Raw genomic sequence first — 19,151 nt, forward strand, 5'->3', positions numbered from 1 at the left:
AGGCAAAGGTTGCCCGAAAGAACCAGCGCGGCGGGAACCTTTTGCGGCGGAGATCGCCGATAGTCTCGCGATCGGCTGGCCAATCGCCGATCGAAGCCTCCAAGTTTCTTTTATTAAGTCGTTCCACGAGCCTTGTCACCGTTTCTTCGCTTATTTTTCTGCCGGCACCGTTGTGAAACACAACGACACGCTTTTACGGGCCCATTGAAAGAATTACTGTACACGAGTTTGAAATCGTTCAAGCTCACAAAGTGTCCGCGTTCACAGATTTTTTTATACAACAATTCTATGCAACAGAATTCGATGACCAAGCATTTTACCAAAGATAATATTTGAGTTACTATATTGTTTTGATGTTCTGTGCTAAACGTAGCATATTTTCGTTAACACACCTGAACCTAAATAAATTAATATTATTTACATAACAGTGTTGTATTTTATTAATAGACTACGGAAGTTTATGCAAATTTTATATGTCAAAATATGCAAAATATATGCAAATTTAATGCATAATTTATGTAAAATATATGCAAAAAATATGTAAAAAGGTTGCCCTGAATAATTGTATTAATAACGAATAACACGGTCGAATATAGTACAATATGATATAGAATAGTTGTATAATATTTATTACTGCTTGTAATTGGCATTACAGTATGTGACGATAATTCTTTTTATATTTTCAACAGTCATTTGGTGCCTTTTATCAGATAAAATTAATTTATATGCTGAAAATGTCCTTTCAATATCACAAGATGTGATGGGGACATATTTATACTTTTTCCAGTATCACGCTTTTATTTCCTTCGGACCGTCAATATTTCAACATGTTAGATGTACCATATTGGGATAAAATAATAATTATTATTAACAATATAATAATATTATTAACTGTTTCTTATTTTTGATTATTATTACATGAGAAAAATGCAAAAAACATGCACTATGTACAACATATGCTGTATGCAAAATATGCAAAATAAAAAATATATTTCTGAAATCATCTCATCATGACATTTTCTGTCCAAGTCCCATTTGTCTATCCATTTTCTATAAAAATATGCATTTGCATAAACATCCGCAGTCTATTTATTAACAAATAAAATATTTCATTAAAGTTCTGATTATTAGCGAATTTTATTCCTTAGTAACAACTTACCCCGCAACGGGGCAAAGAATTCCGCTTCGCCGAATGACAAATGAATGAAAAAAATAAAAAAAACCTATTACAATATTTTTATTTTAAGGTTATAATTTAAAAATATAATAAATTTAATAATAAATCATTCGTTAGAGACAAGAATATCTATACTATTTCTACGTTATTTTATATGTTTCTTCAAAATCGGAACTTGCGGCCCCGGTCTCCCCTACTGAATTAGTCATGGGACATTTTGAAAGTAGAGGCTTCACGCTTTAGAATGAGTCTGGAATTACTGCCCCACGATTTTTGATCATGAAGTTATATTACTGCAAAGAAATCTACTCGAAAATTCTATTTATCCCACGAGAAAAGTCGCATATTGCAATTTTCCCAGGCAACTGCAGCTTCGTTCTTGGTCGGTAGCCGGAAAGCGCGGAATATAAATCATCCTCATCAGAAAGTATGTATCCTGGAATAGGTAATAACCAGTCGGCAGAGTGCGCATAATAAAATAACAGGAAGCATCACGGTAATTACTGGCCTTCGATCTCGTGCAAGGCTCGGAATCGAAGATACGGGCCAGCAGTGGGTAACAGTTCGAATATCCCGTTCCGTCTGAACTGTAATGAATTTTTCCTCGGATACGATCCTCCTCGTCTCGCGATTATCCAACCGTGTTTCATTTTATCTCCAGTGTCCTCGACGTTTCAGGATCAGCGAAAAGAGTTACTTCTGCCACGTGGACCGAAATCGGATTATTGACTCGATCGGGGGAATCTTGATTTCCCGTCTCCGGGATCTGGAAGTTCTATTCTAGCCGCCAATTACGGGAACGATCGCGAAACACCGTTTCCTTGTCGCAGATTCGAGCATCATCTGTTGCTTGTGTCAGGGTAGGTCGAAGGAAATTCGTTTTACTGGTGCACCCGATTCTGCTGAGTTCACCAACGATCCTCCAACATCTCGCATTTTTATATATAGCTTAATCTGTCGACCGATAATGAGCCGATTTGATGTCGAAAATATAGGACTTCAAAAGCCATGACACTGTGACTTATTAGTTAGATTCGACTTGATTAAAAAATCGAGGATTTACAATATAGTTAGGGCTTCCATCAGGGGCCTCGGCAATAAAGGTATAGTACGCATTCTTGCAAGAGCATTTTTCTGACCGTGGTATGTATACTTATCAGAGTTACAAATTATTAGTGTTTTATTAATGTTTCAAAGACGATAGGGCTTCCGCAGGGAGTATACTAGAATCCCCGAAATATCAACTACAACAACTAATTCGAAGATCAAAAATTTACAGTGGTCTGCAACCTGTCTACCAACCTAGGGCTTCCACCAGGGAGCTCGGCAATAAAAATTGAACGATATACTACACATCCCTGCAAGAGCCTTTCCACATTGTATCAGAGTTATACATTTATTAGTGTTTCCTCCAATCCTTTAATAAAACCAGTTGCAGTTCGCAAGAAACATTAGAACAGCTTTCTAAAGAGGATAGGGTTTTCGCAGGAAGGCTGCCACATTAAAAATCCCGAAAACGCCATCTACAAAAACTGATTCGAAAATCGAAGTTTCACATGGTAGACTACGAGCTCTCCACGAACCTAGGGCTTCCACCAGGAGCCTCGTCATCCGAAACGTCGCGCGTCGTCCGTCAATCGCTTGGAGAGAACTCCCGGAAAAGTTACAAATTCGCAGAAATCGAGCACCAGATTTCAATTCATGTCTCGCTCACACCCTCCCGGCACCATCAGTGCAACTTTCCGCAGATTTCTCAGTCGGTTGCGAATTTCCGGGACCTCAAACACGCTGTCAACCTTCGAAAAAAGCTGACATTCGCGAGGAGGAAGTTCGGCGGCGGAAGTTGCGCTCGAAGAAGTGGAACTTTCGAACTGAGATTGGCAATTTCCCTTGTTCGGTAGAACGCGTATCTCGGGGGCCGTTTACCATTATCGGTTCGGGCGGAAGGTTTTACGCGATCTTTCGCCGTGGTAACGAGGTCTCGATCCTGAGAAAGGATATGCCTGTGGTTCTTTGTTCTTGGTTTCGCGTGTGTCTCTCGTCGCGAAGTGGGTTAGCGTCGTTGGCCAGCGGCATTTATCTTGCCCCGCAGCAGCAGTAGCAGCAGCAACAACGTATTTCATGTAAATAAATATAAAAGGGCGGGATAAGCGAGGCCGCATATACATTTCCAGGCCATATACGGCCGTTAGCCGTGATCGGAGGAATATCGGCCCGCGTCTAGAAGGTAAATGGAGCGACGAATGACGCCGAGATTCGCTATCGAGCCCGGCTCGTTACTCCTCGGACGTGGACACGTTTTAACAAGGAGATATCGCCCCGATGATCCTCCGGAGAGGCCGAGGATCTCCTTTTACGTCCCAGGGCAACTTTAACGAGTCGCCGCGGCGACGATACTACCAGCGAGAAACCCTCTTTCTCTCTCGCCGTCTGTATCGCCGACTTCGTTCCAATTTGAATATTGATTAGAAAGACAGAGAGAGAGAGAGGACCCCGGTAGCAGGAAGCATAGTAAATTACAGGAACCGATTGGCTCTAACGGAGCCTCGTCCCAGAGAAATTAAAGCGAGGGAATCGTTGCGATGCTTCGCGTTTATGTAGAGCGGACTCTAATAAACCTGCACCTCGGAAAAATTTTAATCAGGTTTATGGATGTAAAGTGAAAAGTCTGTGTCCACGGGTTTGCTGCCTCGGGCTGCAGATCTGGGTAAGGAATTTTCTTGTTGACAAATTGAACTTGTTCCTCTTCCTGGTTTCGGAATTTACATAAAGATTCGCAGTCCGCTATCGGTTTCTTTGGTTACGAAACGTGATGCCTACCCGTTATCCGATAGCTCGAGGCTCTTAGTGGAACCACTAGCTTATAGGAAGCTGTTTTAATTGTCGTCAATTGCAATTGGTTTTGTTCAGGGATTGTAGAAGTCACTAATAACTTAGAGGTTCTTATGGGAATATGTGCAATATCATTCGACTTTTATTATCGAGGCCCCTGGTGGGACCCCTCTTACTGAAACATAGACTTTCTCAATTCTGCGCAGAGGTCTAAAATTAACATTTCTACTACTTTAATGAATAGTACGAGCTGTATAGTCTGATTTTTACTAAATCGCTGCAGTATCAGCGGCTACAAACTCCAATCTCCAGAGTGCAGTGACCATAGTCGTAAAAATACGATCGGGCACCGATCACTATCGTTTTCTTTGGTCGCCGAAAGTGTCACGAGGTCAGCTCGTTATCAGATAGCTCGGCTGAGATGCTGATCACCCCACGGTGATGGCGATGCAATGAATAGTGCGGTCGACAAGGCGTGATTATACATACAGATTACGTGTCTAGAGAGCAACAGAAACAAAGAGAGAGAGAGAGAGAGAGAGAGAGAGAGAGAGGGGTTTACGAGATGCAACGAAATGTAACGCGGGTTCATCCATTGTCCGTGGATTATCAGCGTCACGCTAATCCGAAAATCATTGCGGCACGCCTAATGCATATTTCAGGCCTCTCTCTCCCTCTTTCTCTCGCTGCAATAATTACGTATGCAATATTGACGACGTCGACGCGCCGTGGTCCAATTAGAGTTTATAAGCGGAACGTCCGTTCCGCAGTTTTTCCCGCATTGAATGACGTATCGCGGGGCGGGAATCGGCGGACAGGTCTCGACGCCTCGGACTGGCTCTGAACCAGTTTCCACTTCGGTCCGAATGTGCTCCGGGCGAGACCGCATTACTCCCTAAGTATCCGACGGGCCGATCACCGGCACTCGCGCCGCCAATTTATACCCTGGAAAGCCGAACCAGCTGAAAGATTTGATAAGAACGACCCGAAGAACCATACCGGACACTCGATCAACGATTTCGAAACACCCCTGGAAACCGCAATCCCTTGCGCCACGATTTTCTCTTAATCTATCGTGATTAGAACAGTTTCTAGAAACAGAGTTTGATGATTAGACTGCGGATCTTTATGAAAAATAAAAATTGTCTGCATCAATTGCATGAAACAGCATCCATATAGAAGCTTTTCACCTTCTTTAATAATCTTAGTAAGTTGACAAATTGTTATTAACCCTTAGCACTCGAGTGGTGACCCTTAGGCACCACTAAAAATTGCTGTACCATTATCGAAAATAATGTTGGTATCTAACCAATTAGTTAGTCCCACCGCTGAGATATATGCTATCTATTTCTCATATTTCTTTCCGTACCATTTTGCAATACAATGCAGCTTCTTAAAAGCCGATACCGCTTGTATTGATGTAATAAAAACATTAAAAAGAAGAAGAATTCCAAAAATGTTTTGATGCGGATATGAATACGGATGCGGCAGAAAGCATCCGTGACTGGTCTGATAACTAGTTTGTGTATGGTGTATATATGTATTTTATACTGTTACTTTAACAAAAATATCATAAGTAAATGTTACAATAAACATTTCAGTATAAATATTATCTTGCACTGGGGGTCACCTGGGCAGAAGTTCACGTGGGCACAGCTTGGTTAAGTATTGTATGAGGTATTATATCAATTTCATATTCGTAAAATGAAAACAATCATATACATAGAATGGAATTATTGTAGCTAGGAAGAAACTTTTCGAGTTAAAATAGCATAGACTGCAAAGGATTAACTATCTTAAATTATGTTTTTGCCATAAATACATAAAATCCGCCGTCTCGATCTGCTGATTCTTTCCATAAATGCATAAAATCAGCAGTTATTTGTTATTATTGCGAACAAGTAAATAAATACTGATAACAGAGAAGTAAGATTTTATTTTGATTCAGAACAAGTGAATAACGTTCGAGCTTAATAGATTCTGCTTGACTTGTTCATTAAACTCTACACGATATGATAGAGCCAGGAAATGATTGAACAGAGTGACGCGCTTGCGAGTTTCGAAATAAGGGGAATAGGCGGTATGTGGTCAGACAGGCGCATGGTGGCCCACAACTGGTTCATTTGACAGTCCCCACTGCTTTCGAAAGAAGAAGATGTAAGGTGATGAAAATAACCATTAACTGGTTATTTTTATTATAATATGAACGAAATTTCTCTAGCTTGTATTTATTAATGTAGTATAAGTTAGTATGAACTATTTGACAGAATGTCGCCCAAGAATAAAGGTGTTTTCTTCGCTTAAATCAACCAATGACAAACAGTCACGTGAGAGGTACACGTACAACTTTGAGGTCACTCTGAACGTGCAAGTTATTAATATATTCTGTGTTGTTATTTTAGGTAAGTACAACATATATTGATGTAAGTTTACATTAAATAAATCGTTTTTATTGTGTTTTTTAAATTTAGTGAGGAAAACACTAAGCTGCTCTTGCCCCGTAAATATTACTACACGGGGCAAGTGCGTACTATCACGGTGGGGTAAGTGCGTATTGTATGGGTAACTATAAAAATAAACAATATATTTAATGCAATAAAAAGCATTTTGTAGCAGGCTTGATAATAATTCTTTTCTTGCCCCGCAGCACTTGAAACAAGGTTCGACAGCATTTTTAACTCTTAGAGACGGACTTGCACCATTTTCGGGACAAGCGCGTCCTAGTTGACACTTTGTACAATATCCTATCAAAATGATAATTTTCAAGCAAAATATGAACTCTACATAATACTAATTCATCAGTAATAACTGTGGCAAGAGTTTGATACCAAGAACGTTAAGTTTTTACATACCAGACTGAAAATACATCAGTTTAAAGTCCAACTTTAAAAAAACTAGTGCGCACTTACCCCACTGCACCCTATAACTATAATACTTACATTTTACCTTGTACATATTATCGTAGTCGATTAGTAGTCGTAGTAGATTATTAGACTGCGGATCTTTATGCAAAATGAAGATGTTCTGCATCAATTGCAGGAGATAGAAATCACGTCTACAAAAAATGCCTTGACAAATATATTTAAGAAATTGTTAATTAACGCTAAAAATGATCTTAAGAACACAGATGCCAGTGTCAGAATCCTCTAAAAGCGCGAATAAAAATTCTGAACTCACAGAGTACGGTTCGTCATACCCCACGTAAATCACTATATCTCCGATAAACCCAAGCATCAGGAGTGCCCTCTCATCTTCTCGTCTTTCGTCGATGATTTCGCGAGTGGAGCACTTTGGATTTAATGTCTTCATAATTGCACGGGCCACTAAGTCGTTCCAGCGTTTCTTGCTTTCTCACCTTGGCGAAACGCGAATTATTGTGTAGCTCCTCCGAAGACTTTGCTTCCTGTCACGGACCGCTGGCCAACCACAAGCATCCACGGCGATCCACGGTGATCTTCTTGTTACGATCCATTCGCGGGAGGACGGTGTTTTTAGGCGGACCGGGAATTTGCGTTTAATTAAAGGTGAGGCCGGCCGCGCTCGGTTCTTCTTTTCTTCGTTCACGGATCGGCCTCATTGCTTATGGAAATAAACCCGAGATAAACTTAGCCTGGACCTGCCGGCAAAAAGCGGTCCAGAGAATTGTGTTTGAGCCGGGTACCTGGTCGTTAGATGCCAGGTGCAAACGAGCGAAGAATAGAAGATTCGATGGAGCCGCTTCTTCCCGCTGAAGAACCGATTGAGACACTTCTTTTGTCCTGTTTTCTGAAAGCTGCTGAACAGCTTCGTGCAACTGTGAATTATTTTATCGGCGTTGTCTACAAGTTTCAAGAAGCATTTTGCTTTCCTATTTGCAATTCTATTGTTCGGAAAGACGTTGTAACTGCAGGGAATTGTTTTTACTCTCATTGTCAGACTTTTAGAATATAACTTCTAGATAGTTGTCTAGAGATTTCCTCAATGTAAAAAATATTTTTGTAGAATAAACAGAAGTGACATGCAAATGCGTTGCCTCTTTTAACAATTTGAATACGTCAAATGCAACATTACAACATTATCCAATTCTTTTACTATTTTTCCATAAATTCATTTTTGCCATAAATGCATAATATCCGCAGTCTAGGTACGACGAATCTGCAGCTATATTATGCTACGCGCATTTTTCCGGCACGGTTCATTATCGTAACTAGCTTTGACACATCCGGACATTGCATTTTCTGCATCTATTAGTCGTAGCGACAGCTAATATAACGCGCCACAAGAAAATAAACATGAAATATGTTGGCCTTCCATTTCCAGAGGGAAATTCGGCTGAAATTCGGTCTCGTCGATCGGCTAACGTTCCACGAAAATGAAATCTTCTCGTAATGTTATTTAGCTACACGCAAGGAGGAAAGTTGGATGGACAGGCGAAGACGAAGTTTATTAATATCATCAGAGCCGATGATATCGCGTTAAAACTCGAACTTTATTAATTGCATTAAACTCGGCGAAGTTGTGAACTTCTCGGGCTTTAATGATTCTACTTTAACTCTTTTAAAAGTTCTGCCTCGAATCCGCGACGCGACGCACGCAGAAATTCCTAACCCAGGTCCGAATTAACTATTTCCGAACTGGGTAACGAAACATCGTGATCTGTTCTGTTATAGTTGCTCTAATAACACAGTGAACAATTTTATACCACTTCACAAGTAAATTGAAACGACTCTTGTACATATTTTTGGAATGACATACAGGCAGTAGAATGAAACAGAAATAAATTTTTATAGGATTTTGTAGTGTAACTCTTTGGAAAGGTCTCTGCGAAATTTTAGGTTGGAATTCATAATAATGTCCAAGTTATTCACTATTGAATGTAAAATTATTTACTATTTTACTATTTTTGTAGTATAACGACTACGGACACCAAGGTGGCTCTTATTTACTCTTAACGACATTTTCTTCAAAATTTCTTTTACGTCACCCGTCAAGATTGTTCCAAATAATTAAAAAAAGGTCTGTGTTAAGTTTGAGCTCCCACGGATAACGGGAAAACGTGTCCCAATGCCTTTAAGCATTAAGTATTTTTATTAATATTTGGAACAATCGTAAGGGCGCCGTAAAAGATATTCAAAAGTCGATAATAAAAGCCACCCTAATTGGACACTTTCCCCACTACAACGGCGATTTTGCGAACAAGTAAAAGAACACAAGAAATCGATATTTTTCATGAAAAGAGGGAAATTCCTGCGTGACTGGCAGCTTGATTAGGTACGTTCCACTAATCTCTAATTGCAAATAAACGGTGAAATTGTTTAATTTGATGGAACGAATCGAATCAAATGCTCGCTGGTCGAACTGGTCCACTTTCGGTGATTTATAAGCCCCAGCGCGCGCGATCGAATTGTGATTCCAGGACCATCCAGGATCCTAAATTAAGAAGGATCTACTAGGGCAAGGACTCGGCGGTTTGCTGCGGTTGTTACCGGAATTTAACTACCATTTACGTGGAATTAAAGGTAAGCCAGTCCGGCAACGGCCTGGGTCTGAATGGAAGACGCGAGGCACTAGACATGGCGCCGCGCTAATTCTCGATTAAGTCCGATTTATAGTTGAACGCCGGTGGCTCGTATCGCAAAAGGGATCCACCAGAAGGCTCTGTCCTGGCTCTTCTGAAACCACCCCTGCATTTACTAAGTCCTTCGCGCCGGTTTCTATTTAGTAGCGAGGAGATCTTTTGCGTTCTTTTCTTGGGAGACCGACGTCTCACGGAAGAGGATATTGTAAATTTTCATGGCGTGGATGAGGATAAAGTGGAATGTCTTCCTCTCGCCTGATTCCCGCAGCTTCAGTTAATATCCACCCTGCTGGGCTACGTACCCTTCCCACTGAATTATGGTTGCTGGCAAGTGCGCCCCGAGCTGCTCTGAAAGCGACCCGAGGAAAATGCTTTTGCATCGACACTTTCGCTTTCTTACCCTAATACTGGGGTGCGATATCGAAACTGCAGGCTGTGTGAATGATACTGTCTGCTAGAATTGCTCTGAATTGATACTGTAAAGGAATGAGGCAGAGAAAATTGTTTAAAAGTCGCACTTTTAATTTTGGTTCTATGCGGCAGTTTGTATTCGATCATTTTGTAACATGACCGCTTTTCAACGAGGTTTAGGCTGTTCAAAATTATCGACTAGTCGGAACTGGCAAGCAATGAAAGAATGCAATGTTTAACCCGAAGTATTGTGATTTTATTTAACAATTAAAATGATTAAAAATTTTATGCATTTATGACAAAAATGAGTAAGTGCAATTGAAAATAGTAAAAACATTAGGGGAATCTAAAAATACTATTAAACATATTAAGATAGAAAATAAATTTCTATTTCACTCCAGTCTGTTGCAGAACAGGTAAAAAATTTTTATTTTGGATAAATATCCGCTGTCTGTAAAACATACGTTAAATTCGATTTAATAGAAAAATTCTCTCCGTGTGAAAATTACGATTTATCTTATAATGGCCAATTTTTCTTCAATGACAGATTCGGAGTTCAACTTGGAGACCAATCTTCAGCTTATCTAAAAGCTAACAACCTAGGCGCGGTCTTATTGACAACAGCGAACTGTGTCATCGCGAGGGCTAATTCTGTTGTTAGAAAGATCGATATATTTTTAAGGTTGGACATCTCTTCACCTCATTTAGCCACGAAGCTGAAAAACTGCTATTCGGTGGCAAGCCACAGGAAAAATAAGGGGATGGACTTTGTCGACGAGCTCGGGCGATTATGGTGTTGGCTATCGATCATGCGTTCAAGGTAAAATTGGCCTTTCTATGCGAATATTCTTCGCGAACATTGCTCGGTATATAAAACCACGTTTTCTTGTTCCGGGCAGCAATTTTGACATCTACTGACTGATTATATCGAAGAACGTATAACGTGTATCGATACAGTAAATAAACAAGGATGTACTCATTAGTTTAAGGTATTATCGAGATTGGTAACAATGAAAATTTACAGTGGTGGAAATTAAATTGTTACCACACACACAATCTCGATAATCCTTTAAACTAATGAGTACATTCTTATTTATATACTCCATCGATACGTGTTACACGCGTTCTTCGATATAATTATAATATCTTCAAGATCTAAAGTGATGGAAATTAAAGATCATTTCCAACGTTTCCTCGTAGGCGTCCTAACATTGTCTGCAACCGTTATCACAAGACAATTCAATTCTTCAAGCTCACTTTAATGGATAAATTTCGTCCCACTTTTCTACCGTTTCGTTCTGTCGAAAAAGATTTTGATCGCAGACAAAATTTTCCCAAATATTTGTCGAGCAGGAGGTACGGCTGCCGGGTCGATATTTAAACGCGAAGGACACTCTTTCACAGGGTCTGGCCCTTCGTTTCGAAGCAACTGTAACGACGAACAATGTCTCCGACGAGCCTCGGGGCGATGAATGTCGAAGTCAGTCGACCAAGTCAAAGGGAAAACTCGGCGAGCACTCGCTTCGGTGGCGGCGCGGCGGCTGCGAGAAAGAAACGAGCTCGTCGATTCACACTGGAAACTGTCCCGGGAACGGAACTTCGAGAAACCATTTCTTTCTCTTTTTCTTAATTTTTTTACGCGGTGGCCCGGAGTGCCGGGAATTTTTTTCAATAGCGATTTACCATTTCAATTATCCCGAGGAGAATGAAAGAGAGGGAGAGAGAGAGAGAGCGTCGTATCGCGATGCTCTCGAACTCCATCCGCTTGAATCGCGCGAGAAATCTGCTCTGGAAACATTTGCTAATTACCGGAATCATAAATGAAAATGCCTGGAAGTTGCCCGGACGACGAGGAACTTCTTTTGTCGCGTAATTTCAGTGTTTTTTCGCAACTTTCTGGGCTAATTTATACACTGGGGTGGTGCCCGCTACCAATTGTTCTGCTTTATTATCTCTTTCTTTGAATTCGGTATTATGCATTCAAACAATGTTTTTTTCATATTGTCGTTTTGTTAGGTTATGCTGTGTCCTGTTGTGCTTCATATTTAAATGAAGTCTGTATTTATCTTTTACGCGAATCGTCTATTTGTATCAATAACGATTAGACTGTGGATTTGATGCATCTATGACGAAGATTGGTAGGAGGGAAGCAAAATAGTACGACATACACGGTGTATCCTACGTAAATATGGCCTTGGTACGTTAAGTTATGCTTTTCGAATAACTCCTTCGAAGCTAATTTGAAGGTCAACATATTAGACATGGTTGAATTTGTCTTTTCACTAGGTATAATGTTACACTAATCAAAATACGTCGTTCCATTTCAAAAATAAAACGATGGCCTTGAAATACCGGAAAATATGACCTCGAGGAAAAAAACTTCTCCGTCACAATAATTGCTCCACTGAACTAAACATTTTTTTTCGGAGACATTTTTTCGTATTACTAAAAATAACCGAGGTATTTTCGATGGGAGTCTTAGGTGGTACAATTCAAGAATTGTATTGTATTATTTGATATTTGTTTCGTGACGCGGAAAAGAATAATTTCGCGAGTATAAATCGGGATGGGATCGATAGTCGATTAGTAAGTAAAACAGTTGGCACTCGAACTAAATTTACGAAAGTTCTGAGAACAATTCGGAGGGCGCATCTGGCACAGAGGCTATAGGCAATTCCAAAAGCGATCGCTGGAGTTAACCGAGTGGCTCGTTACTCTCTCTCTTCTTCATCTCTAGGTTTACTCGAGGCCCCATCTCCGTTCCGCAGAAGCGAGCGAATTAATTAATCAGACAATAGCTGGGTCTGATAAATGAGCGGCACCGGAAGTGCATGATCGATAAGACACGCCGCGACCGCGCCGTCATCGGTGTTGCGCGTTTCCTCGACAATGCGATACGGATGGCTCACGCATTCTGTTTGATCGATTCGTCTGGGATTATTGCCACTCAAGAGAAAGCGAGAGAGGGGGACGGAGAGGGATGGAGGGAGGGGGAGAGAGAGGGGGGAGGGAGAATTTAGGTAAATGTTTTACCTAATGCATTAGTCTAATGCGCGCTGAGAGGTGCGTTGCATGATGCAACGGTGCATCGAGTAAATTTTTGATCGAGTCGATTATTGACGATTATTGATCGTCTAGGGGCCTCTTAAGAAAATGAGTCGAAAGAAAAATGTTTTAGGGGCAGTTTTTAAATTAGTGACAGACCTACATTGTTATTTAAATAAGGCACTTTTAGATTGTTTATATCCTCGTGAATCACGATCAATTTTTAACATTCGGGTGAAGCTCATAATATCAAATTATCTTTTTAGAGAGGATAAAAATTAAGTAGCAATATTTATCATAGTCATTACTAAACTGCAGAAAGGAATTATTATTCAACCGCAATCTTCAAACTAACTGTAGTTCCTGTGGATCTAAATTCATAATTTTCTCTTTCAGGATGATTTTTTAAAAGAACACTTGTATGTTCCTTCTTGATATACATATGTAGAACAATGATTGGGGATGATACTAATAGGCTTTCGGTAGGCAATGTGTTGAAATCGTTTCGAATGCAAATGATTGAAATGAACGACCGACTTTGTCGGTCAAGAAACAAGATGCACAGATCGGTCGGTTACTCACCATGAGGAGAACGCATCTATTTTCAGAAGTTACACCGCCGCACCCGAGCCAGCTACCGACCACAGCCAGGGCACCTGCGACGATCAAAGCGTAGGCCAGAATCGGGTACGTGGAGGTCGCCATCAGGGATACGTAGCTGTGCTTCGAAATCACGGTCCAGATACCGATCCCGCCTACGACCAGGCCGGACAGCTGCAACAGAAATAAACGAGCCTCGATTAGACTCTGCACTACGTTATCCCCATAATTACCCGCTTCATCCGCTGCGATAAAAAAGTCATCTGATTAATCCGCGTCTGTTCTTCATCTTCGAACGATACTGTTCTAATCTTCTTTGGGCTGGATTGTCACCTCGACTGTACACGCAGACTAATTTTAACACTAAACCTACCAAGCCTTAGAAGTAACTGCTACATGTTCCCTTATAAAAATGACAAGATCGATTTTATTTAGACTTTGTGTAAATTGTAATACGTGCTCTATACTAAAGATATTTATACAACCGACACTTATGAAATCATTTTTATTATTTCAATAATTGTGAAATAAAAAATCTGATGGCCATCGTCATCATCTGATGAAAAGACCGGTCATTTTGACCGGTGGTGGTAGGTTTAGTGTTAAACGCATCTGTATTTTTAATTGTAAAATAAAACAAAATAAAAAGTTTCTTCATAGATTGTAAGAAACAGGAGGCATATATAAATATTTTCGACTCTTCAAAAATTGTATAGAGTTGAAAATAATATATCGACATCCTTAAATTTTTGTAATCTCTTTACTACTTGAAATTTTACCCACTCATTTTTCTCATAAATGCATAAAATCCACAGTCTCGTGATTATAGTTTGAATGGGACCATTTTTGTTCCGATCCCATAGCGTGCTTTGAAAGGGAAGCATTTCTGTGCTTAGATCCTAATGGTGTTGCACATGTCTGCCAAGAGAACTCATTTTTGTTTAGATGTTATTGTGTATGTATTGGAAGAGGACCATTTTTATTCAAACGTTACCGTGTACTTTATTATTGTACTTTAAAAAAGAAACAAGGTTTATCCAGATACCATGTATGTACATTAAAAGTAACCATTTTCATCCAAATATTGGAATGTACTAAAAAAGTTACCATTTGCATCCCATACATAGATTGAAGGTTAATTCCAAAACACGCGTCACGTCTTTCCACTCGAGTTACGGTTTCGGAAGCTGTTTTTTATCGCCGGAATACGCGAATAATTACACCGGACATTCGATCGCATATATTTTTCCATGGGGTAGTAGATAAATCGCAGGGTTGGGTGGGGTTTACAGCAGATAGCGAAGGACGTTTGACGGTGGTGCACGAGTTATCGACGACTTTCGCAACAGCAGCTGTCCTCCGTGGGCGGAAACGGTATCTAGCCGGTTCGTCGTGGAATTCATCGGGTTCGATATCCGTCGCTGAATAAAATGCTGTTGTGCTCGTGCTGTTATGCTTGTATTAAGCTTACAGTATATGTCCGATTTCTGACAGTTACATTAAACATAACTGTACCCTAAATAAATCTTGTTCACCAAAGCAAGCACCATTGTAATCCACACATTCTTTCAACGAGCTACAAGTTTCTTGATTGCATTATGATAGAAATTGAATTTTGTCAACGTTCCACAGTGGCGTATTTGACCCGAAATGTCGGGAATAACTATTTTTTAGTAGGTTGTTGAATTCGTTTTCATGTCAGCTATAACATTATGAAATCAAACATGCATTTTAACATTTAAAGAATCAAAATGATTTTCATACAATTTCCTTAAAACACTTGAAAGTCGCTAACGAATTAACGCTGTTCCTGTGACTGTTTCAGAAAAAGAACGCAAAGTGTGTCATAAAATCTCTTGACTTTCGATGAAGTAGACGGGTGTACGAATGAAAACACTAATATACTCAAACCTTATTCTTCAGATAAGTTAACTTTAACTTTAACTATGTATGTTGGACAGAAAAAATTGTGCGACTTACGTAAAATTTTGAAATTGACATTTTTCCGACTTTTCGGGCTAAATATCTACTGTGCGTCCTCAAGACCGTTTTTCGCCGTCTTACGAACCGGATTACAGAGCGCGTCTCGTTATTCAGCGCGTGCTGGCCCATCCAGGGACACGTGTTTCGAATCCGGATGGATTAATTGGAACGGAACGATATTGTCGGGCTTTTTATACGCAGGAGTACGTGATCACTTGGCCCGGGGATTAATATGGTCGTTGTTGATGCCTGGCGCTTGGCTCGGATATCGACACTGTTTATCGCTTATATCCCATTGATCCGGTAAAACGCTGCAGAATATACGTATTGTAACGAATACCATTATACGAACGAATACCTCTCCTATTTTGATCCGTCGGTAGGTACCCTGATAATTAAATTCCCATTCTTCCGCTCACACTTTTGTACTGTGCAGCATCGCGATTATTCGCTTTTGTCCCGCTCGTTCATCAGAGAATTATTTTATCCACTCTACAGAGGACTATCTGAAATTATAAAGACTTCTTTTGTACTTGACCAACTAAATTTCATAAAAATATGTGACTCGATAAAAATGATTAGAATTGTCAGAATTCATCTTGTTCAACTAAGAGGATGATTATTAGACTGCGGATTTTATGCAGTTATGGTAAGCATAGATGAGCGAAAAACTATTTCGGCCTTATTAAAATTATTAAAAGCATACATACATTTTCATCTAGCTGCTATTTCTTATGATTGACCGAGAAAATTTTTATTTTTTTCATAAAAATCCACAGTGATTTTATTAGACTGCGAATCTTTATGCAGTTATGGCTGTTGAAAATTTTCACAGAAAATGCCAGGATATAAAATATGACAGAATTTAGTACGATTTTAATTTCAATAAGGTTTTATTTTTGATTCGAGTTTCTTAAAATTCATCTAGAAAAATTGCATAAACATCCGCAGTCCAGTGATCATACTTGGATTGTATATTATGTTGCACACTTTTCTTTCATTTCGAACACGAGCTTAAACAATTTTACCAAAAATCCCAGCTCCGATTTTGATCAAACAGCATCCACCAGGGATCGCAATAGCCCAAGGAGTGGTTTTTCTTCCCGTTCCCGATTCATCCCCAATTTTTCCGTCTTTTTTCATCGACATTCCGGTGGAGTGATGTCGAATGTCTCCCTCGAGAGCATCGGGCAAAGGTATCGTGAGATATACGAGCGTGGATATTGGTGGACGGCGCGCGATATTTACGGTATCGAGGTATGCAAGCTACGTGGGCAGCGTAAACCATGTGAACCACGTGAACCACGCGAACCATGCTCACCAGGTGTACAATAGCCAAGTTTTGAGACGGTATAGACAGAGAGAGGGAGAGAGAGAGAGTAGGAGAGAGAGGGAAAGACTCGAGGGCACGGTGCGTGCTATGAAACAGTCTTGGTTCTCTCCGCCCTGTCACGCGTCTACAATACAGGGGGAATCCTCTAAACGGATTGCTTTGCTGCTCGGAGCAGTCATCCAACGGCCATAAAATTCTTGATCCTAATCCCCCAGGCCACTAAACCGCTAAACCGTAATCCTTTTCTCGCTACACGCGTAATCGTGTTAGACTGTGCCGCGGAAAACTGCTTTGGGAACTCCGGCCCATGGATTCGAGCGCACAATGTTTCACGAAATAAATATAAAATTCTACTTATCTTCTCTCTCTCATCCAACATTTTCTAATTTTACAATTTTATTTAAACACTGCTTCGGGAACATCGGCCCGTGGATTCTAGAGAGCACTCACTGTTTCAGGAAAAACCTGTAAAATCTATCCACATATTTCAATCAAACATTTCACAATCTCATTGCATACGAATGATGGTATTGGGTTGGAATAAATCAGAAAAACCGAACGAATTTATTTGCCAACCCAATACGTGTTCAAAGCTATGTGAAGTTGAAGTACTCATCTCAATTCAACCAAATTACTTCATTCGATTTCACTTCATAAAAATGATCGTAAATGTTCCAAATCGACCGAAATATCGGCTACACCTTGTTCAAGTACCGGTCTAAGTTCAACCAATTTATTCCATATGATTTCATTGTATAAAAATGATTATAAATGTTTCAAACAATCTGACATATCTGACAGCAATACCTGAATACATCATTTTACTTATCACCTACCAAAACACAATGCAATTAAAGAGAAACATTGAACATTTCACAAAAACTGAAAAATAAGAGTTGTGGAATATTCTAAGATAGCGCAACAAATATAAATGGCTTTTTTTACACAATGCTGATACGATTAAAACTCGAGCTCTACGAGCAGGAAGCTAGAAGCACTCACATTCGACTTCATCAAAAGATTTTTTCACCGGAGACGCTGTTGGGAAAAATATATGTTAAACATTCAGACGACACATAGGATCTCAATGACCATAACGATCGTCGCGATCCGCGGATTGACCCGCAAAAAGGACACAAGGTATCGTCGGGTATGCGATTTACGTGGTCGCCATCGGGACAATGATAAAATAATAAATTACGCGGTTGATCCGGCTGTGCTCGGCAGCTACCCCGCGGGGATTTGGATATCTGGATATCTGAATATCGGGACACCCTCGTTCTTGTCGTACACGATCCGCTTCGAACCGAGTTCTGCGGTCTGAGAGACCACGCAGCTCCTATCGACTACTCGAACTCGATATCGCATTCCTGGCTCCGAGTTCTTGCACCGCGAGACGGTGGAACGCGTAGCTGCGGTTTCGTTGCCGCCCTCCCGAGAGAAAGAATTGATCAAACGCCGATTAACGACCCCGAAAACGGAATATCGAGCTGCCGGGGGTGGAGATCCCATCTAGAAACCTAAAGTTTCTCGATTACCGTTGTTTATATCATTTCAACCGATCATTTTCGTCAACGAGAATCTGAAAATTTTTATCAGAATATTACCAACCCCTTTCATCTCGGTTTTCGTCGCCTTCGTGAATATCTCAACACTAACTTATGAAAATAATGAGAATTTATTTATGTAGCGATTTTTATCACGATATACCTTTACAATCTCAATTTTGTTTGAATTCTGATTCGGTGAAATGACTTTTTATTTCATGCACTCAATTATACGATTGAATAGACATTGTTCCAAAAGGAATTTTAGTCTGCTGTACTTCAGCATGTGGTTAGCAACTTTGGGAAACCTGAATTCAGAATGAATTCTGAATGACTCGGTGAAGGGTAGTTGCCACCCTTTGACTGAACGAAGTAATCGTAATCGTTGTGTTCGTAGCAGAAACGCTCTCAGGCATCGTTGGCACACGATATAATACCGAGTTTCGACGGAAGCTTAAATACGTTGTCAGTAGTTAAAGGATTAATTATAATACTGTGGTCAACGTTGCGCAAAAGTATTAAGCGTACATCAGCTCTGAAGTTGTTGTTCATTAATCAGAGATTTGTATCTGGTTTCATTAAATTGCTAACAGAGCCTTTTGTAAATGTCCGAAACAACCTATGCATAGACATATAGAGATAGACTGCGCGGCCTGTACGAAGCGC

General features: G+C 40.1%; 1 protein-coding gene and 1 long non-coding RNA gene across 7 annotated transcripts in view; both read right to left on the reverse strand.

Annotated features, from left to right (window-relative positions):
- Positions 1 to 19,151, reverse strand: part of LOC143221881 (CD151 antigen) — a 163,916-nt gene that overhangs the window by 11,525 nt on the left and 133,240 nt on the right. For all 6 annotated transcript variants that reach the window (XM_076447504.1, XM_076447499.1, XM_076447503.1 and 3 more), the window contains one exon: positions 13,605 to 13,796. In XM_076447504.1, coding sequence (XP_076303619.1) covers positions 13,605 to 13,796 — 192 coding nt within the window. The remainder of the gene's footprint in view (positions 1 to 13,604; positions 13,797 to 19,151) is intronic.
- The window catches only part of LOC143221888 (uncharacterized), a 32,279-nt gene continuing 26,935 nt past the window's right edge, over positions 13,808 to 19,151 (reverse strand). Inside the window, exon 2 of the long non-coding RNA XR_013011886.1 lies at positions 13,808 to 19,104. This is a non-coding gene — a long non-coding RNA (uncharacterized LOC143221888). The remainder of the gene's footprint in view (positions 19,105 to 19,151) is intronic.

Source organism: Lasioglossum baleicum, chromosome 3 (genome assembly GCF_051020765.1).
Source record: "Lasioglossum baleicum chromosome 3, iyLasBale1, whole genome shotgun sequence".
Lineage (NCBI taxonomy): Eukaryota > Metazoa > Arthropoda > Insecta > Hymenoptera > Halictidae > Lasioglossum > Lasioglossum baleicum.